An 18950-nucleotide genomic window follows, 5' to 3' on the forward strand; every position below is an offset into this window, starting at 1 on the left:
CTATAGAATTAGAATTTATAATCCCTCTTCCATGATGAGATATCTTTGAGCTCTCATGTATCTTAATTCAAACTATCATTAGATAGGTTTTTTCCTCAAAAATCCTTTTATTAATAAAAAGAGATTTAAATCAAAAAAATCTGAGGAAAACCGTGACAACCGCAAAGCTTCTGGGAGTGGCTGAGCTCCAGCCAGCCAGCGTCCCATCCGTAATACCCGGTGTAAGAACCCCAGAGTAACCGTGCCCCGTCCCCCATAGGTCTTATCCTAATCTCGAACAGTCAGTGAGCAGCTCCAGACCTGAAGCCCCAGGTCTAATCTCCCTCCTGCATGAACCGTCACAACTCGGGCAATTCCAGATAAACTGCCGATCCTCCGTTTGATTCTGGCTACGTTCTCCGTCTCGGTGGTATCCTGAGGCAGTGAGTTCCACAGGCAAACAGTGCGTTGTTGAGGAAAAACATTTCCTTTGGTCACAGTTCTGAAGTTGTTACCTTTTCAATTCTGGTGGACGTCCCTTTGCCTCTTGTGTTAAGAGACGGGGAGAACCTGTCTGCCTTTTCTATCCCAGTCGGTATTTTATAGCCCATTATCCTGTCTCCTCTCTAAGGTGGATGACCCCAATCTTTCCTCACAGAGTTTGTCCGGGCCCCTAATGGTTCTTTGAACCCTCGTTAATTCTGCGGGGTGCCAAATTATTCAGAGCGGGTGGCGTTTCTGAGCGCTCAGGTGCAGAGAAGGGCTCCTAGGCTGCCCAGGGGAGCAGGTCTTACCAGAGCAGAGATAGTTGGGTTTAGCCTGTCCAAATGCAGGTGAGGAAGGATTGCGGGGGGACCCCAGGGTGGGAAAGGATCCACTGAATCGAAAGGTTTGAGGATGGAGTTTGCGAAGGGGACAGTATGACAGATGGCCGGAGACAGCACTGGGTGACTCCAGGCCCGGGACTCTTCTGTCGGTGTGGGGACTCTGTCGCTGTGTTGAAAAACGACGCTTGTGTTCTGAGCCGACGGGCTAATTTCTCGCGCGCGCCGTGCATCGCACGTGGCGATGGCCCGTTGCTTCGCCTCACGCAAACGTTGATGTAACGTTTGTGTGTCGCCTCCTGGGGAACTGAGAGAGGCTGCAGCGGAGGGTGGGTGGAATTGGTGTGAGCAGTGGGATTAGAAGCCAGATGTTTCCAGTCCCCATGTGAAGGCAGGACACACACCTGCCTTTTCCTCTCAGTAGCTTCGCTTGGGGTAGGCTGTAGGATTTCTGTAAGGGAATCCACTCAGCCCTGGGATCTTTCGCAGACCAAGGGGTCATCAAAATGATTTACCTTCCTCGCTACAGTGCCCCCTGATGACATGCTGGCCACCTTCAACCTTTGGGGGTGATCATGGTAACCGCAGGAGTCTTAAGAGCTGGGAGGGGAAGGTGGATTAGACCAGGGGGGCTGGGAGCCAGGACTCCTGGGTTCTCTCCTCAGCTCTGGGAAGCGAGGGGGATCTGGTGGATTAGAGCAGGGGGGGCTGGGAGCCAGGACTCCTGGGTTCTCTCCCCAGCTGTGGGTTGGAAAAGAGGGGTACCTCCGGCACTGGGTGCTGTGGGACTTGGCGAGGGACGTTGTGTCAGCGGGAACACGCTCTCCTTTGATTCTCTCTTCTATTTACGCTGGGCCCGTATGGTGCCGGGTTTCCTGTGGCCGCAGACACAGCTCCATTGTCTAGCGCGTTGACACCCCTCCTCCCACAGTCTCCAGCCGCTGCGAGAGGCAGGCCTGGCCTGGCTGCAGATTTTTTGTGGGTTGGGGTGGGGGAGCTTCCCCTTCCTAGCAGGTTGACTGCTGGCAACACAGCGGGTCCTGCGTGGAGACCATGGCTGTGAATTTAAGGCCGGGTTCTAGCTCTGTACAAACGAGCCCCGCCTAGCTCCCTGCTAGGATCCTATTCCGGCTTCCCTGCCCCCCGCAACGATAATCCCTCTGGCTTTTATCAGCAGACCTCAAAGCGCTTGACCGAAAGAAGGTTGTGGGGAAACTGAGGCACGGGGAGGAGGAAGGTCGCTCGTGCGAGGTCACCAAGCTCACCCGCTTGCCTGAGGGCACCCTCCCAACCCCTGCGTGGGGGGAGCCAGCGGCCCCGTGACTTGGAGACGTCCTTGTGACTTTGATGGGAACTGCTTCGCGGCTGGGACCACAGGGTGATTTTTATGGGCAGAGCTGTGGTAATGTTTTGCGTCTCTTCCTGTCTGTCTCTTGCAGGACAGGCCCGTGAGCTCCCACGGTGAACACTGAGGGTCACGGGAGAGCCGCCATGGCCGGCGCCTCCGTCAAAGTGGCCGTGAGGGTGCGGCCTTTCAACTCCCGGGAAATCAGCCGGGACGCTAAATGCGTGATCCAGATGCAAGGAAAAACCACCTGTAAGTACCCTTGGGAGGGTGGCTCGGACTGGCAGGGGTAAAGCCGGAGGCCGGCAGGGCTGGCTCTTCGGGCGCATCGCTGGATTTCATGCTTGGCTAAAATAGGGTCTGCCTGCCTCGGTTTCCCCAAACAGCGCGGCCGTAACTTGGTGCTTGGGGATCATTCTCCCGGGCTCCCTGCAGAGCCAGCTTGCCCTGTGACGGGTGTCTAGCCAGCACACTTGAGCAGCGTGACTTCTCAAACCCCGTTATAGACGGGGCAAGGGGTATTTTCAACACGTTTCACCTGCGGCATGTCTATGCTTGAGAGTGGATTTGGATTAAGGGAGATTCTCTCTCCACCCCCCACTCTGATCACCCAGACATCCCTTCTCCTTCCTCTGAACTAGTAGGACTGGGCCATGCCGGGCCAGTGATTTGGGTGGCAGGGGGGTCTGGCTCGCGATCAGTTAAACCTCGAGCATTACAGTCGGGGTGGGGCCGGTCTTCTCCCCAGGTCAGATTGGCAAGGACCTGGGGACGGTTTTTCCCCTTCCCCCTGCGAGTATCTGTGTTCTGCTTCTCTCCTCGCTGGGCGGTGGCCCGGGAACGCGGACCTGCCCCGAATTCCCTCGAAGGGACCCGGTACGCCCTGCCCCGGGCGTCGCAAGCTGCTGTCTCTCTGGTTATCCCGGCCCTGGTTTCTCAGCTCCTCCGTTCCTGAGCCAGAGGCACGAGCGCACCTGCCTTCTGCGCCCCAGCCAGCCTAGGGTGTATGTTAGAGCAGCCCCTGGACTGCTCCCGCTTCCCCGGTGCGCTGTGGGCCTGGGGAAGCCAGGAATGAAAACCCAGAGTGCAGTGGGTTCCAGATCCCTGCCCCATGCGCCGAGGGCAGGGATTGGAGCCGGGCTGGTGTATAAATCCTTGTACTAGGCAACGTAGGATTGATCTCAGGGTGGCTGGGAGCGTAGGGGTAACCCCGAGGTAGATGTGCCCTAGGAAGTGCGGCTGGGTCTCTTCCTTCTCTTAGTTCGTACGGGGCTCGCCCTCCACCCTGGCCCCTCTCTCTAGAGTGGAGCAGGGAGCAGCCCCGACGCGACGGTGATGGGCCCCGAGGTTGGGAAAGCCTCGACTGGGCATTTGCCATCCAGCTCAGCAGTCACGGGGTCTGTGTTGGGGGGTAGGTGTTTCGGGATCTCCCCTCTCCACCCCCCTTGGCCTTATTCATTTTTCCAGACCGTGCTGTGTATCTGTGCAGCACCTGGGGGGGCCCCCGATCTCGATTGAATGCGGCTCCCGTGCACACGCCGGCCCCTTCGCGGTACGAACGACCCCATCGTTGTGCGGACGGGGAAAACCCACAGTTTAACCCGGCTCTGGGCAGCTGCCTCTGGTTAACCCCCTGCCTGCCTGCTGCCGGCGTCTGTGTCGCGCGGCGTGCGTTCGTACAGCCCCGGCCACGGCGGTAGGAGAGAGCGAAGGCGACAGCATCACCCACAAGGAACATAAATCAGCCACGAGATGGCACTGGTACATAGTCCTGTAAATTCCCCATGTGCGAGCAAGTGTTGAGTGCTTGGAGACATGCTGGACCGTTGTTATGGGGGTTGTGGGGTGGGTGTGTGTTGGGGAGTTTTTACAGTGTAAGTTATTTGGCGGGATCGGTCCAAGCAGCATGAACGTTCGCTTCCCGCTCCGATCTCTCCGCCAGCTAGACTCCCCCCAGATCGGCTAGCCTGCCCCCAGAGCTTCCCCGAATTAAGTCCTGGGTGAACTAGAGTTTTGGTCTTGTCTGAGGGTCCTGTCGGAAGGAAGGGGCATCTCCCAACCACAAATAATTCCCAGTCCTTAAAAAGGCAAAATGGAAAACCAGAGGGGTACGGGTGGCAAACCAGCTGAAGAACCCAGGCCAGAGAGTTCCCCCAGCCGCCCTGGCTCTAGAAAATAATTAATTAATGGGATTTGTTTTAATTTCCCTTTAGCTCCTGAGCCTTTAGGAGGGTGACACTTACAAGCTTTGCTCTGCCCCCATGAGAACTAGAGACTCACGATCTCTTTGCTAAAAGGGAAAGCAGAGACCGCCCTGTAATTCCCATGCCTCCGGTAGCTGGGGCTTTACCAGCCCCCTAGCACAAGGATGGGACTATAAAGAGCTGGTACCAGGGAAGGTGGAAAGGGCGCAGAAGGGAGCGCGGTCCTGCCAGGCTGAGCGTGGCGCGCAGGGCATGAGCTCTTGACGGGGTTACAGGGGAAACAGGGGATCTCGGAGGGAGGCATGTCCCCAGTTGTGTGATGTGGAGGTGGGGTGTCTGTGTGTCAGACGCCTGCAGGTCATGCTGGCTTGGAGACATCCAGGAGTCCTGGCTCCCAGCCCTTCCCTGCTCTGAGCCACCAGCCCCCACTCCCCTCCCTGGGAGCTCAGGATCTGTTCCTTTGTCGTCCGTAAAATCCTTTTGCAGAAAAAAAAACCCCACTGACGAATTTGCAGGGGGGGGGGGGGGTTAACATGGCTGCCCCCGCATGTCCAGTGCTGCTCCCTGCTGCCAAGTCCATGCGTTGGGGGGGAATCTGGGTTTTCGAACCCAACGTGGGGTGGGGCTGACGGCCCCCTGAGCTGGGCAGAATGGCTCAGGAGATCAGCAAGCGCCCCCTGCCCCCTCACAGGAATGGGCTCAGGCTCTCTGCAAACTCAGGCAGACGTCGGGCTCAGAGACACTTCACTGAAAAAGGCAGGAGCTCACAGGTGTGGCGTGACTCCGGGAGCTGGGGCCTGGAGCACCGAGGCTGTGGGGAGCAGGGATGCAACCTCGGAGCATCCTCTCCAGGGCTGGCATCTGGCAGGACCAGCTGCCGGGAGCCTGGATGCCGGCTAAATATAGCCGGAACGTCCTCAACTTGTTATGGTCCCGGGAGCTGCCAAGACGTCACTCAGCCGGCCGGGGAGCTGGGAGGCCTTGTAAAGGCAGCCGTGTGCGGCCAGAGCCGGGGCCCGGCCGGCTTAAAAGGGGGATGCCAGGGTCTGCGCCTGGTTCCCCATTCGCTGCTCAGCCTCTGTCTGGGTTTGGCCTAGAGCTCGCTGCCCTCCCAGAGCCAGGGAGAGAACCCAAGAGTCCTGGCTCCCAGCCCCCTCCCCCCCCGCTCTAACCCACCTGCCCCCCACTCCCCTCCCAGAGCCGTGGAGAGAACCCAGGAGTCCTGGCTCCCAGCCCCCACTCCCCTCCCAGAGCCGGGGAGAGAACCCAGGAGTCCTGGCTCCCAGCCCCCCCTGCTCTAAACCGCCGGCCCCTGCTCCCCTCCCAGCACCAGTCCTGGCTCCCAGTCTCTCCCAGTTCGAAAGCTGGGAATATTTATTTACGTTATCATCTCTTCAGAGCAGGGGCTGTGCCTTGCCCTGAGTCTGCGACGCGCCCGGCACAGGGCAGGTTTCTGATCTCGGCGGGGCCCCGGGGTGGGGTGGGGTGGGGGCGCTGGCTGGACATGTGCCCCACACCCGCTCGCTCACCCCGTGTGCCGTCTCCCCACAGGTATCACCAATCCCAAGCTGACAAAAGATGCTCCCAAAAACTTCACCTTCGATTATTCCTACTGGTCCCACACCTCGGTGAGTGCGCGGAGAACTGGGGGGCGCGGAGCCGGGAGGGCTGGGAGCCAGGACGCCTGGGTTCTCTCCCTGGTTCTGGGAGGGGAGTGGGGGCTGAGGGGTTAGAGCCGGGGGGCTGGGAGCCAGGACGCCTGGGTTCTCTCCCCAGCTCTCGGAGGGCACTGGGGGCTGGTGGATCAGAGCGGGGGGGCTGGGAGCCAGGACGCCTGGGTTCTCTCCCCGTCTCTGGGAGGGGAGTGGGGGCTGGGGGGTTAGAGCTGGGGGGCTGGGAGCCAGGACTCCTGGGTTCTCTCCACAGCTCTGGGAGGGGAGTGGGGGGCAGGTGGGTTAGAGCGGGGGAGGGGGCTGGGAGCCAGGACGCCTGGGTTCTCTCCCCGGCTTTGGGAGGGGAGTGGGGTCTGGTGGGTTAGAGCCGGGGGGCTGGGAGCCAGGACGCCTGGGTTCTCTCCCCAGCTCTCGGAGGGCACTGGGGGCTGGTGGATCAGAGCGGGGGGGCTGGGAGCCAGGACGCCTGGGTTCTCTCCCCGTCTCTGGGAGGGGAGTGGGGGCTGGGGGGTTAGAGCTGGGGGGCTGGGAGCCAGGACTCCTGGGTTCTCTCCACAGCTCTGGGAGGGGAGTGGGGGGCAGGTGGGTTAGAGCGGGGGAGGGGGCTGGGAGCCAGGACGCCTGGGTTCTCTCCCCGGCTTTGGGAGGGGAGTGGGGTCTGGTGGGTTAGAGCCGGGGGGCTGGGAGCCAGGACGCCTGGGTTCTCTCCCCAGCTCTGGGAGTTGGAGGCGGGGGATTGAGGGGCACCGGCAGAGCCATAAAGGGCCCTCACCCCACGGCCGTGTCTCCCCCCCCGCCCCAGGAGGAGGACCCCAGCTTCGCCTCCCAGCGACAGGTGTACGAGGACATCGGGGAGGAGATGCTGCTTCACGCCTTCGAGGGCTACAACGTCTGTATCTTCGCCTACGGCCAGACCGGGGCCGGCAAGTCCTACACCATGATGGGCAGGCAGGAGCCGGGGCAGCAGGGGATCATCCCCCAGGTGGGCGCCGGGGGGCCGTGCTGGGGGGTGCCGGGGGGGGCGCCGTGCCGTGTTTTCATCTTCCTCTCCTTGTCTCTTGCTCCAGCTGTGTGAGGATTTGTTCACCCGGGTCACCGAGAGCCACTCCCCTGACCTGTCCTACTCTGTGGAGGTGAGTCGCCCGCCCTGACTCCCCCTCGGGCCCCCCAGCGTGACCCAGACCCCCCCTCAGACTCCCCCCAGCCCTCCCCCAACTCTGACTCCCGGCCCTTCCCTGCCCCCAACCTCTCCAGCGTGAAACCCCCCCCCAGCACTCTCTCAGCCCCTCCCCACCCCCCCAAGTGTGACCCTGACCCCCCCAAGACCCCCCAGTGGTTCCCAACCCCTCCAGTGCTCCCCCAACTGACCCCCAGCCCCTCCCTGCCCCCCGACCTCCCCAGTGTGATCCTCACACCACCACCACCCCCTGGAGTCTCCCAGTGCTCCCCTGACCCCCGCACCCCCCATGCCTCCTCCAACCCCGCTCCCACTCCCCGCCCCCCCAGCACTGCCCCGCCCCTACCCTCATGGCCATCTCCCCCCGCCCCAGGTGAGCTACATGGAGATCTATTGCGAGCGGGTGCGGGACCTGCTGAACCCCAAGAGCCGGGGGAACCTGCGGGTTCGGGAGCACCCCATCATGGGCCCCTACGTGGAGGACCTGTCCAAGCTGGCCGTCACCTCCTTCGCCGACATCCACGACCTCATGGACTGCGGGAACAAGGCCAGGTGAGAGCCCCGCCCCCGGCTGCGGGGAACCCAGGAGTCCTGCCTCATCAGCTGCTTCAGGAGCGGGGGCTGGGAGCCAGGACTCCTGGGTTCTCTCCCCGGCTCTGGGAGGGCAGTGGGGGCTGGTGGGTCAGAGCGGGGGGGCTGGGAGCCAGGACTCCTGGGTTCTCTCCCCGGCTCTGGGAGGGCAGTGGGGGCTGGTGGGTCAGAGCGGGGGGGCTGGGAGCCAGGACTCCTGGGTTCTCTCCCTGGCCTTTGGAGGGCACTGGGGGCTGGTGGGTCAGAGCAGGGGGGCCTGGGAGCCAGGACTCCTGGGTTCTCTCCCCGGCTCTCGGAGGGCAGTGGGGGCTGGGAGCCAGGACTCCTGGGTTCTCTCCCTGGCTCTTGGAGGGCACTGGGGGCTGGTGGGTCAGAGCAGGGGGGCTGGGAGCCAGGACTCCTGGGTTCTCTCCCCGGCTCTGGGAGGGGAGTGGGGGCAGGTGGGTCAGAGCAGGCGGGGCTGGGAGCCAGGACTCCTGGGTTCTTACCCCCCTCCCCGTCTCTCACCCCACCCAGGACTGTGGCTGCCACCAACATGAACGAGACCAGCAGCCGCTCGCACGCCGTGTTCACCATCGTCTTCACGCAGAGGAGACACGACGAGCTGACCGACCTCGACACCGAGAAGGCAATGCGGGGGTCAGGGCACTGGTGGGGCCGGCCGGGCCCGGTCACCCATAGCGGGCCAAGCCTGGCTGGGAGGGGGCGGGGCCAGGGCCAGGCCTGGAGCGAGTTTCCTGGTTCTCAGCCTGGCTCAGTGAGCTCCGGGCAGGCTGGGGCGGGGGTGTGGGGGGGGGGCGGGGGGCGTACGAAGCCGCTGCCAGTCCAGCCCTCCTGACCCCCCCCCCTCCCCTGCTTCCCCCTGCCCAGGTCAGCAAAATCAGCCTGGTGGATCTGGCCGGCAGCGAGCGAGCCGAGTCATCCGGCGCGAAGGGCATGAGGTTAAAGGTGAGGGGGGGCCCCCAGAACTGTTAACCCCCCCCCGAAGCTGCTGCCCCTCGGGGGGTAGGGGAGGGGTGGGGGGTGCTGGAGTAGAGCGTCGGCCACGGGGCTTCGGGAGTGCCGCTGGATTAGCCTGCGGGAAAGGGCTAAACCCCCCGCAGTTCAACAGGAGCCAGGGAGCTATTGGGGGGTCTCCTCAGGGGGCCGGCTGGCCGAAGCCCCGTGGGCACGGCTACTCGAACGCGGCCGGAGTGGGTGGTCCTGTTGGTGGGGCTGGACCCCCGGGGGTGGGGGGTCTCTTTAACCCCCCTAACGCTCTGGCACTCCCTCCCCTCCACAGGAAGGTGCAAACATCAACAAATCCCTCACCACGCTGGGGAAGGTGATCTCCGCCCTGGCCGAGATGGTGAGTGCTGGGGGCGGGGGATCACACACACACCCCACAACTGACTTCGGGGTCCCTGTAGTGCCAGGCCCTGGGGGTCGAGCTGGGATCGGGGCCCCCCGAGTCCCGGCACACCAGACCCCTGGGAGCGACTCATCCCCCTCGGCCGGGACCCGGGCACCCAGTTTCGGGGTTCTCGGTCCCCGCGGAGCCCCCAGGTTAGCATGGAGACACCCCACCTGGCCAAGCTGCCGGGGTTCCCAATCTGTCTCCGGCACCGCCAGTCCTGGGGAGGGGACATCGGGGGTGGGTTTTGCCTCCCAGCTGTTGCACCAAGGGGAAACTGAGGCAGGGTTTGGCCTCGCCAGGATATAGTACAGCTAATCCCCGCTGGGTCATGTTGGGGGCGTCAGCCCCTTCCCCAGCAGGGCCCCCCGAATCATGTTCTCACACACACACCCCCCCCGTTATTCCCTCGCTCCAGCAAAACAAGAAGAAGAAATCCGATTTCATCCCTTACCGCGACTCGGTTCTCACCTGGCTGCTCAAGGAGAATCTGGGTAAGGCCCCCCTGATCCCTCAGCCGTGGGGGTGCACTGTGTCGGGAGGGGGCTGCAGGCAGGGAGGGGGGCACGGGACAATCCTGGTCAGGGGGATGGGATATGGGTGTGGCCGCTGGGGGAATGGGGGGAGAAGGAGGGTATCCCTTGGTGGGGTACGAGATAATGGGGGGAGGGAGGCCCCCCCGGCTAATTAACCTTCCCTCCCCCCCGCAGGCGGTAACTCCCGCACGGCCATGATCGCCGCCCTGAGCCCAGCCGACATCAGCTACGAGGAGACGCTCAGCACCCTCCGGTGAGCCCCAAGGGGTGGGGGGCTGGTGCGTGTGTCTGAGGGAGGATGGATGGATGGAAAGGGGTGGGGATGTGGGGCGGGGGCTGGGCGCATGCAGGGGGGCAGGGCTGCTCTCTCTCGTCCAGGGACGCTGACGACACCCCCCCTCCCCCCCCAGCTACGCGGACCGCACCAAGCAGATTCGGTGCAACGCGGTGATCAACGAGGACCCCAATGCCCGGCTCATCCGGGAGCTGAAGGAGGAGGTGGCCCGGCTCAGGGAGCTGCTCTTCGCCCAGGGCCTCTCCGACGCCTCCCTCCCCGGCGGTGAGTGCCCCCGCCCCCAGCACACATGCATGGGGGAGAGTTAAGGGGATTTGGTGGGAGGGGATGGACAGGGTTCCCCCACTAAACGCTGGTGGCTGGAATGGGGGAGAGGGAGTGGGTGGGGAAAGGGGGCTCTGTTTTTAAAGTGGGGTCTGCCCCCCAACCCCCACCCCATTGGGCAGCGCTCTGGGCATGGGGATAGGGCAGGCCAAGGCCGTGGGTTACATGGGGGTGGTCTAGGGGAAGTGGATGTGGGAGGGGGCACAGAAGGAGCTGGGGGCGTGACCAGCCCCTCAAACCCCCCAATGCTTCGTTCCAGGCTTGAAGCGGGAGGAGCCCGACAGCCACCCCCCTGCTCCCGCACTGCCCTACGACCCCGCGGCCGAGCCCCAGTCCCCTGCCCCCCTCAACGGGGGGTCCGAGCCCTTCCCCACCCTGGAGGAGCAGGTCATCTGCACAGAGGAGGCTATGGAGAGGCTGCAGGTAGGGGATATAACTGCCCCCCAACCTTGAACAATTCCCCCACCAGCCCCCCAGATCCCACAGCCTGCCCTCCAGCGGCCAGCCCCCTTTCTCTAGCTCAGTTTGCACCAGAGCCAGGAAGAGAACCCAGGAGTCCTGGCTCCCAGCCCCCCCTGCTCTGACCCAGCAGCCCCCACTCCCCTCCCAGAGCTAGGGAGAGAACCCAGGAGTCCTGGCTCCCAGCCCCCCCGCCCTGGCATGTCAGGCAGTCTCCCCACGAACACCCCAGTTCCTGCTCTGGGCAGGTGAGGGGTGCAGGGACCTGGCTCATCGGGGTGAGGAGAGACGGGGCCCCCCTGTGCTGGGGGTGACCTGAGCCCAACTCTCCTTCGGCCTGCGCAGGAGACGGAGAAAATCATCGCGGAGCTGAACGAGACATGGGAGGAGAAGCTGCGGAAAACCGAGGCCCTTCGGATGGAGAGGTGAGCGCTGGGACTGACCTCGCCCAGAGGTGGGCGCATCTCGGCCCCGGGCGAGGGGTCCCTGTGTCACGCCCCGCCCCGCCCCAGAGGTGGGCGCATCTCGGCACTGGGCGAGGGGTCTCTGTGTCACCCGCCGCCCCGCCCCAGAGGTGGGCGCATCTCGGCGCTGGGCGAGGGGTCCCCGGATAACGAGCCGCCCCGCCCCAGAGGTGGCCGCATCTTGGTGGAAGTTTGGGGGGCGCACGGGGCAGTGACGTGGGTCTCTCGCTGCAGGGAGGCGCTCCTGGCCGAGATGGGCGTGGCCGTGCGGGAAGACGGTGGCACGGTGGGGGTCTTCTCCCCGAAAAAGGCAAGTGGCGTGGAGCTGGGGGGCTCATCGGGCAGCGATGGGGTGACACCACAGACAGGCGACGTCCGTCCAGCCCTGCGCAGAGCCCAACCGAGATCGGGGTCCGTGCCGGGCACCCCACAGAACCACCCGCTCCCCAACTTTTCCCTCTGTAATTACCCCCCATCCCTCTCTGCACCCAACTCTTGTCAGTCCCCGAATCCTGTGGGGGGCTGGGCCCCTCCATCCCAGAATCCTCCGTGGTGGTGGTAGGGGGGCGGGCCGGGCCCCCTAAAGCCCTGCCCCCCCGCTGACCGGCTCCCCCTCTGCAGACCCCGCACCTGGTGAACCTGAACGAGGACCCGCTCATGTCGGAATGCCTGCTGTACCACATCAAGGACGGCGTGACCAGGTGCGGGGCGGGCTGGGGTACCGCGGGGGGGTGGGGGCCAGGTTTGGGGTGTCCTGCCCTGCCCCCCTCTCACCTCCCCCCCGTCTCCCCGCAGGGTGGGCCAGGTGGACGTCGACATCAAGCTGACGGGGCAGTTCATCAACGAGCAGCATTGCCTTTTCCGGAGCCGCACCGGCCCCGCCGGGGAAGGTAGCAATGGGGGGGCCCCCCAAGTCCCCAGCCAGCACCCCCAGGCTTCGTCTCTCCCCTGGGCAAACTGGTCACCTGGGCGTTTTGTTCCCGGCCCCCCCGCCAGGCTACAAAGTGGGGGCCGGGCTCTACACCCCGGTATCCCGTCGCCGTCACACCTGCCCAGCGCCGATCCCACCCCCGAGATACGTGGGGAAACTGAGGCACGCACGCGGTACTCAGACAAAACCATTGAGAACGTTCCCGCTTCGGCACAGTGGGGTCCTCGGGGGCAGGACGCTCCCTCAGCTGGGCTCCCCCCTCCCCTGCCCCACAAAGGGGGGGGGCGGGGGGAGTCTCTTGCGGACCCGGACCAGGACCGCACTGACCCTAACGCTTCTTTCCCCCTCTTTTGTGCTGGCGGGAGGCGGCCGAGACGCGGAGCCACCCAGGTACGGATCGCTGGTTCCCCCCGCACACGCACCCTGCCGCCGGTGTCCGTGGGTCGTCCCCCCTGCACTCCCAGTCCCCAACAGCCAGCCCCACGGCGCGGGGCAATCATCCCTCCAACAAGCCGTGTGCCAGGAGTCCCCCCACCCCACGCCTGGCACTCACCTCCGATCCACCCTTTCCGTGGGACTGGGACCCCCACTGCCCGCCTCCACGGGCATGTCTCACGGGGGCTCCCTCTCCCCACAGCCGTTGTCACGCTGGAGCCGTGCGAGGGGGCTGAGACCTACGTCAACGGGAAGCAGGTGACGGAGCCGCTGGTCCTGAGGTCAGGTAGGGGCAGCTCCTCAGACGCCTGGGTTCTCTCCCTGGCTCTGGGAGGCGAGTGGGGGCTGGTGGGTGAGAGCGGGGGGGCTGGGAGCCAGGACTCCTGGGTTCTCTCCCCAGCTCTGGGAGGGGAGTGGGGGCTGGGGGGTTAGAGCGGGGGAGCTGGGAGCCAGGACTCCTGGGTTCTCTCCCCGGCTCTGGGAGGCGAGTGGGGGCTGATGGGTGAGAGCAGGGGGGGCTGGGAGCCAGGACTCCTGGGTTCTCTCCCCGGCTCTGGGAGGGGAGTGGGGGCTGGTGGGTGAGAGCAGGGGGGGCTGGGAGCCAGGACTCCTGGGTTCTCTCCCTGGCTCTGGGAGGCGAGTGGGGGCTGGTGGGTGAGAGCGGGGGGGCTGGGAGCCAGGACTCCTGGGTTCTCTCCCTGGCTCTGGGAGGCGAGTGGGGTCTGGTGGGTGAGAGCCGGGGGAGCTGGGAGCCAGGACTCCTGGGTTCTCCCCCCGGCTCTGGGAGGCGAGTGGGGGCTGGTGGGTTAGAGCCGGGGGAGCTGGGAGCCAGGACTCCTGGGTTCTCTCCCTGGCTCTGGGAGGCGAGTGGGGGCTGGTGGGTGAGAGCCGGGGGAGCTGGGAGCCAGGACTCCTGGGTTCTCTCCCCGGCTCTGGGAGGCGAGTGGGGGCTGGTGGGTGAGAGCCGGGGGAGCTGGGAGCCAGGACTCCTGGGTTCTCTCCCCGGCTCTGGGAGGCGAGTGGGGGCTGGGGGGTTAGAGCGGGGGAGCTGGGAGCTAGGACTCCTGGGTTCTCTCCCCATCTCTGGGAGGCGAGTGGGGGCTGGTGGGTGAGAGCCGGGGGACTGGGAGCCAGGACTCCTGGGTTCTCTCCCTGGCTGTGGGAGGCGAGTGGGGGCTGGGGGGTTAGAGCGGGGGGGCTGGGAGCTAGGACTCCTGGGTTCTCTCCCCGGCTCCGGGAGGGGAGTGGGGGCTGGTGGTTAGAGCCGGGGGGGCTGGGAGCCAGGACTCCTGGGTTCTCTCCCCGGCTCCGGGAGGGGAGTGGAGGCTGGTGGGTCAGAGCAGGGGGGGCTGGGAGCCAGGACTCCTGGGTTCTCTCCCCGGCTCTGGGAGGCGAGTGGGAGCTGGTGGGTGAGAGCGGGGGGGCTGGGAGCCAGGACTCCTGGGTTCTCTCCCCGGCTCCGGGAGGGGAGTGGGGGCTGGTGGTTAGAGCCGGGGGGGCTGGGATCCAGGACTCCTGGGTTCTCTCCCCGGCTCCGGGAGGGGAGTGGAGGCTGGGGGGCTGGAGGAGGTGCCAGGACTCCTGGGTTCGATCCCTGCATCTGCCCCCTCCCGCTCAGGTAACCGCATCGTGATGGGCAAGAACCACGTTTTCCGCTTCAACCACCCGGAGCAGGCGCGGCTGGAGCGGGAACGCAGCGCCCCGGCCGAGCCCCCGGCCGAGCCCGTCGACTGGAACTTCGCCCAGCGCGAGCTGCTGGAGGGTCAGGGCATCGACATCAAGCTGGAGATGGAGAAGAGGTGGGGGCCCGGGCCCCCCGGCTCCCAGAGCACACCCAGGGCCTTCTGCGATTGGGAGGATGGGCTGCCCCGCCCAGGGGGATTTTGGGCCTGGGGAGTGGGGCGCCCCCCTGCCCCGCCCCGGGGGGTTCTGGTGCGGGGGGCTTGTCCCCAGGGGGGGGTCGAGGGGGCTGCCCCAGTCTCACGGCGTCTCCCACCCCAGGCTCCAGGACCTGGAGAACCAGTACCGCCGGGAGAAGGAGGAGGCCGATCTGCTCCTGGAGCAGCAGAGGCTGGTAAGGGGGTGGGGGTGGGGGCAGTGGGCTGGATTTGGGGGGCAGGGAGCTCAGGCAGGCAGGAGGCAGCGGAAGGGGAGGGGCGAGCAAATGGGGGCGGTCTCAGATTTCCTGGGGGGGGGGCAGAGCGAGGTGGGGGCGATTGGGCTGGACAGGCTGGGGATGAGAGGGGACATTCTGACCCCCCCCCGGCTTGTGTCTTTCACCCACGCCCCCTGGACGTGGGTATAGACAAGCCGGTCAGGGGCGTGAGGCTAGAATACGGGGCACAGAGCCGGGACGGGGGTGCCGGCCGGCGGTGCTGACCCCGTCTCTCCCCATCCCGGCAGTACGCGGACTCGGACAGGTGGACAACTCGGACAAGTGCTCGTGCGAGGGGCGCTCGTGCGAGGAGGGGCCGGGGAGGGAGCCGCGGAGCCGGCTCGGGGGTGCCGGCCGGCGGTGCTGACCCCGTCTCTCCCCATCCTGGCAGTACGCGGACTCGGACAGCGGGGACGACTCGGACAAGCGCTCGTGCGAGGGGCGCTCGTGCGAGGAGGGGCTGGGAGGGGCCGGGGAGGGAGCCGCGGAGCCGGCTCGGGGGCGCCGGCCGGCGGTGCTGACCCCGTCTCTCCCCATCCCGGCAGTACGCGGACTCGGACAGCGGGGACGACTCGGACAAGCGCTCGTGCGAGGAGAGCTGGCGGCTCATCTCCTCGCTGCGGCAGAAGCTGCCGGCCACCAACGTGCAGAGCATCGTGAAGCGCTGTGGCGTGCCCAGCAGCGGCAAGCGGCGGGAGCCGCTCCGGGTCTACCAGATCCCCCAGCGCCGGCGCCTGGGCAAGGACCCCCGCTGGGTCACCCTGGCCGACCTGAAGATGCAGGCGGTGAAGGAGATCTGCTACGAGGTGGCGCTGAACGATTTCCGCCAGGCCCGGCAGGAGATCGAGGCCATGAGCATCGTGAAGATGAAGGAGCTGTGCCGGCTCTACGGGAAACGCGACCCCAACGAGAAGGAGAGCTGGCGGGCCGTGGCCCGGGACGTCTGGGACACCGTGGGCGGGGGCGAGGAGCCGGAGGGCCGCGGCGGCGGGGGCGCGAACCCGGCGGTGGACGACCTGCGGGCCCACATCGACAAGCTGACCGACATCCTGCAGGAGGTCAAGATCCAGAACAACATGAAGGACGAGGAGATCCGGGCCCTGCGCCACCGCATGGTGAAGATGGAGAGGGTCATCCCCATCGCCCAGGTGAGCGGAGAACCCAGGCGTCCGGGCTCCCCACCCCTGGCTGCGACCCACCAGCCCCCACTCCCCTCCTGGGTTCGCTCTCCCCGGCCCTGGGAGTCCTGGCTCCCAGACTCCCCTGCTCTCACCGACCACCCTCCCAGAGCCAGGGAGAGAACCCAGGAGTCCTGGCTCCCAGCCCCCCTGCCCTGACCCACCAGAGCCTGCTGCTCTCCCAGGGCCGGGGAGCGAACCCAGGAGTCCGGGCTTTGCTGTGGCCACTTCTCACCAGTAGGTGGAGCCCAAGCGTCACGTCCACCCACTGCCTTGGGCTCAGTTTCAGACCAGTCTGCAGGAGCAGGGGGCTGCGGGTCTGGTGGGAGGGGCACCGGTCAGCACCGCATTGTGTCAGGCGCTGTACATGGACAATGCAGCAGTGTCGTATGCCAAGGGACAGGCCCCCACCCCCCCAGCCTCCTGCCCAGCAGTGGAGGGGACTCGGGGCCTGGCTCCCAGCCCCCCTTGCTCTAACCCACCCGCTCCCCTCCCAGAGCCGGGGAGAGAACCCAGGAGTCCTGGCTCCCCCCCCCGCCCTAGTTCCCCAGCTCTCTGCTCCGGAGGTGGAACTCGGGCATCTTGCCCCCTAACACCTCCCCCGTGTGCCGGCAGGAGGACGGGGTGGACGAGGACCTGGAGAACGACTGGAGCTCCCCGCTGTTCGAGGCGGGGCTGGGGGATGAGGCAGGGTCCCGGGACCGGGCGGGGAGCCCGGAGTCCCTGTGCACCCGGGAGGAGCCGGAGCGGAGCTACACGCGGGTGTGCCGGCTGATGGAGCAGGACCCGGCTTTCCGGCGCGGCCGCCTCCGCTGGCTGAAGCAGGAGCAGGCCCGGCTCCAGAACCAGCAGCAGCTCGGCAAGGGCCTCCGGCGCCAGCCCCACGCCCCCGGCAAGTTCGTGCCCCCCCAGGACTGCAAGCTGCGCTTCCCCTTTAAGAGCAACCCCCAGCACCGCTACTCCTGGGGCCCCAACACCGCCTTCATGGTGGCCGGTGGCGAGGAGCCGGAGCCGGAGCCGGAGGGCGACGGCCTGGGGCAGGAGCCAGCCCCGGGGTCGCCCCGGCGCCCCGGCGGCCCCCAGCACAAACACTGCAGCCGGCAGCCGGCCCAGCGGCCCCACCGGCGCAACTCCCTGGACGGGGGGAGCCGGGCCAAGCCCTCCCGCCCCGGCGCCCCGGAGCACTACCAGTCCCGCAAGCACAACTATTACCCGCAGCACCGCCAGCCTTACCCGCAGCACCGCCCCTACCTGGGCCCCCGCCCGCCCCACGCCACCCCGCCCCGCATGCGCCGGCAGCGCTCGGCCCCCGAGCTGCAGGACCAGGAGACCCCGGTGTAGCTGCCGCCCCCCCGGGGGGGCCGCCTCTGGCGTGGAGGGTCATGGGGAACGCCAGAGACGGCAGCCAAGCTGCAGAGGACCACGGGCACGTGAGACGAGCCGCAGCGGAGTGTGGGGAAGCCAGGGGGCGACGGCGGCGGCGCTGCACGGGGGCTCGTGGGAAAATCAGGGAGTGGAGGATCATGGGAAATGGGGGCGGGCCGCCGAGGGTCATGGGAAAGTTGCAGGGGGGAGTAAGTGCGGTGCTGCAGAGGATCACGGGACGTTACGGTGAGCCACGTTAGATCCTGGGGCGATTGCGGAGTAGAGGATCATGGGAAATCAGGGTGAACTGCAGAGGATCATGGGACATTAGGGTGAGCCATGTTGGATCATGGGGAAAATCAGGGAGTGGAGGATCATGGGAGATCGCAGCAAGCCATGGGGGCTCATGGGAAAATCGCAGAGTGGAGGATCATGGGGAAATCAGGGTGAACTGCAGAGGATCATGGGGAAAAGCGGGGAGTGGAGGATTGTGAGAAATCAGGGTGGGTTGCAGAGGATCATGGGAAATGGAGCCAGGGGACAAGTTGCAGAGGATTGTGGGAAGTGGGGATGGGGCGGGTGAGCCGCAGAGGACTGTGGGAGCTCCCATTCTGGGGATGGGCGGGAAACTCCCCCGGGAGCCAGCCGGCTTGGCCCCATGCCCCCAGGGGTCTCTGGGTGCTGGTGCGGGGAAGAGTGGGGAGACCCCTGGTCCCAAAGGCCCCCCCCCGGGGGTTCGTCGCCCACCTTGGGCCCTGCTCACCCAAGGACAATCAGGTTAATTGTAAACCCCCCCTTCCTGGTTGCACCCTTGGGGGGGGGGCTTGTCTTGGCCGCCCCACCCCATACAGCTGCTGCTGGAGGGGGCTGCAGGGCATGGGGCTCCCCCACAAGTCAGAACTATGGGGGGGGGTAAAGGAAGCCAGGGGAGTAGGGCCAGATGTGGGACTGGGGCTGCAGGGGGAGCCAGGACTCCTGGGTTCTCTCCCAGGCTCTGGGAGGGGAGTGGGTGCTAGAGGGTGAGAGTGGGGGGTTGGGAGCCAGGACTCCTGGGTTCTCTCCCAGGCTCTGGGAGGGGAGTGGGGGCTGGTGGGCCCCAGGACTTGCATTTCCCTGGCTGTGGTTGGGGGGCTGGTGTCTAGATGGGTTCTGAGCCTTTAAGTGGGGGGGGGGGTTCACAGCTGTCCCCCAATCCTGCCCCCCTGGCCTCAGCAAAGGTCTGGCTGATTTCCAAAGCCTCCAGTGCCCCCCAGCTTTGAGGTCCCCCCTCCCTGCAACGGGGGGGCAAGGGCAGAGAGGGACAAGCCCTGCCCCCCCAGGTGCTGAAGCCCACACACCAAGACATTCACTGCCTTCAGGACCCCCCCCCCCACAACTCAGCCCCCCCAACTCAACAGCATGACCCCCTAGAGCCCAGAACCCCCCCCACTGGGGGTCCCTCAGCCCCCTCCACCCCCCAGGAGAAGTTGTGGCCTGTGTGTGTGTTGTTTCTTCACCCCCCTCCGTTCTCTGTGGTTGGATTTATTCTTGGGGTGGGGGCAGGCCCAGGAATTATATTGTGCTGTCCCCCCCCCCCTATTAAACGTGTAAACTGCCTCTGTGTCGTGAACCCGAGTCCTTCG

At 65.7% G+C, this 18950-nt stretch overlaps 1 protein-coding gene across 4 annotated transcripts in view; it reads left to right on the forward strand.

The window, feature by feature from the left end:
* Positions 1–18924, forward strand: part of KIF1C (kinesin family member 1C) — a 34173-nt gene extending 15249 nt beyond the window's left edge. For 3 of the 4 annotated variants that reach the window (XM_073326481.2, XM_078850988.1, XM_078850989.1), the window contains 21 exons: positions 2243–2400; positions 5904–5980; positions 6828–7007; positions 7093–7158; positions 7576–7754; positions 8310–8421; positions 8664–8741; positions 9076–9141; positions 9605–9680; positions 9897–9975; positions 10133–10281; positions 10601–10764; positions 11146–11225; positions 11499–11574; positions 11886–11965; positions 12060–12154; positions 12833–12916; positions 14249–14429; positions 14632–14704; positions 15331–15933; positions 16579–18924. In XM_073326481.2, the coding sequence (XP_073182582.2) occupies positions 2295–2400; positions 5904–5980; positions 6828–7007; positions 7093–7158; positions 7576–7754; positions 8310–8421; positions 8664–8741; positions 9076–9141; positions 9605–9680; positions 9897–9975; positions 10133–10281; positions 10601–10764; positions 11146–11225; positions 11499–11574; positions 11886–11965; positions 12060–12154; positions 12833–12916; positions 14249–14429; positions 14632–14704; positions 15331–15933; positions 16579–17304 (3330 nt within the window). In that variant the 5' untranslated portion in view covers positions 2243–2294 and the 3' untranslated portion in view covers positions 17305–18924. Of the gene's footprint in view, positions 1–2242; positions 2401–5903; positions 5981–6827; positions 7008–7092; positions 7159–7575; positions 7755–8309; positions 8422–8663; positions 8742–9075; positions 9142–9604; positions 9681–9896; positions 9976–10132; positions 10282–10600; positions 10765–11145; positions 11226–11498; positions 11575–11885; positions 11966–12059; positions 12155–12552; positions 12586–12832; positions 12917–14248; positions 14430–14631; positions 14705–15330; positions 15934–16578 lie in introns of all 4 variants that reach the window. The other variant, XM_078850990.1, reaches the window with a different exon arrangement.
* Positions 18925–18950: the final 26 nt, after the last annotated feature.

This window comes from Lepidochelys kempii, chromosome 28 (assembly GCF_965140285.1).
Source record: "Lepidochelys kempii isolate rLepKem1 chromosome 28, rLepKem1.hap1, whole genome shotgun sequence".
Classification (NCBI taxonomy): Eukaryota; Metazoa; Chordata; order Testudines; family Cheloniidae; genus Lepidochelys; species Lepidochelys kempii.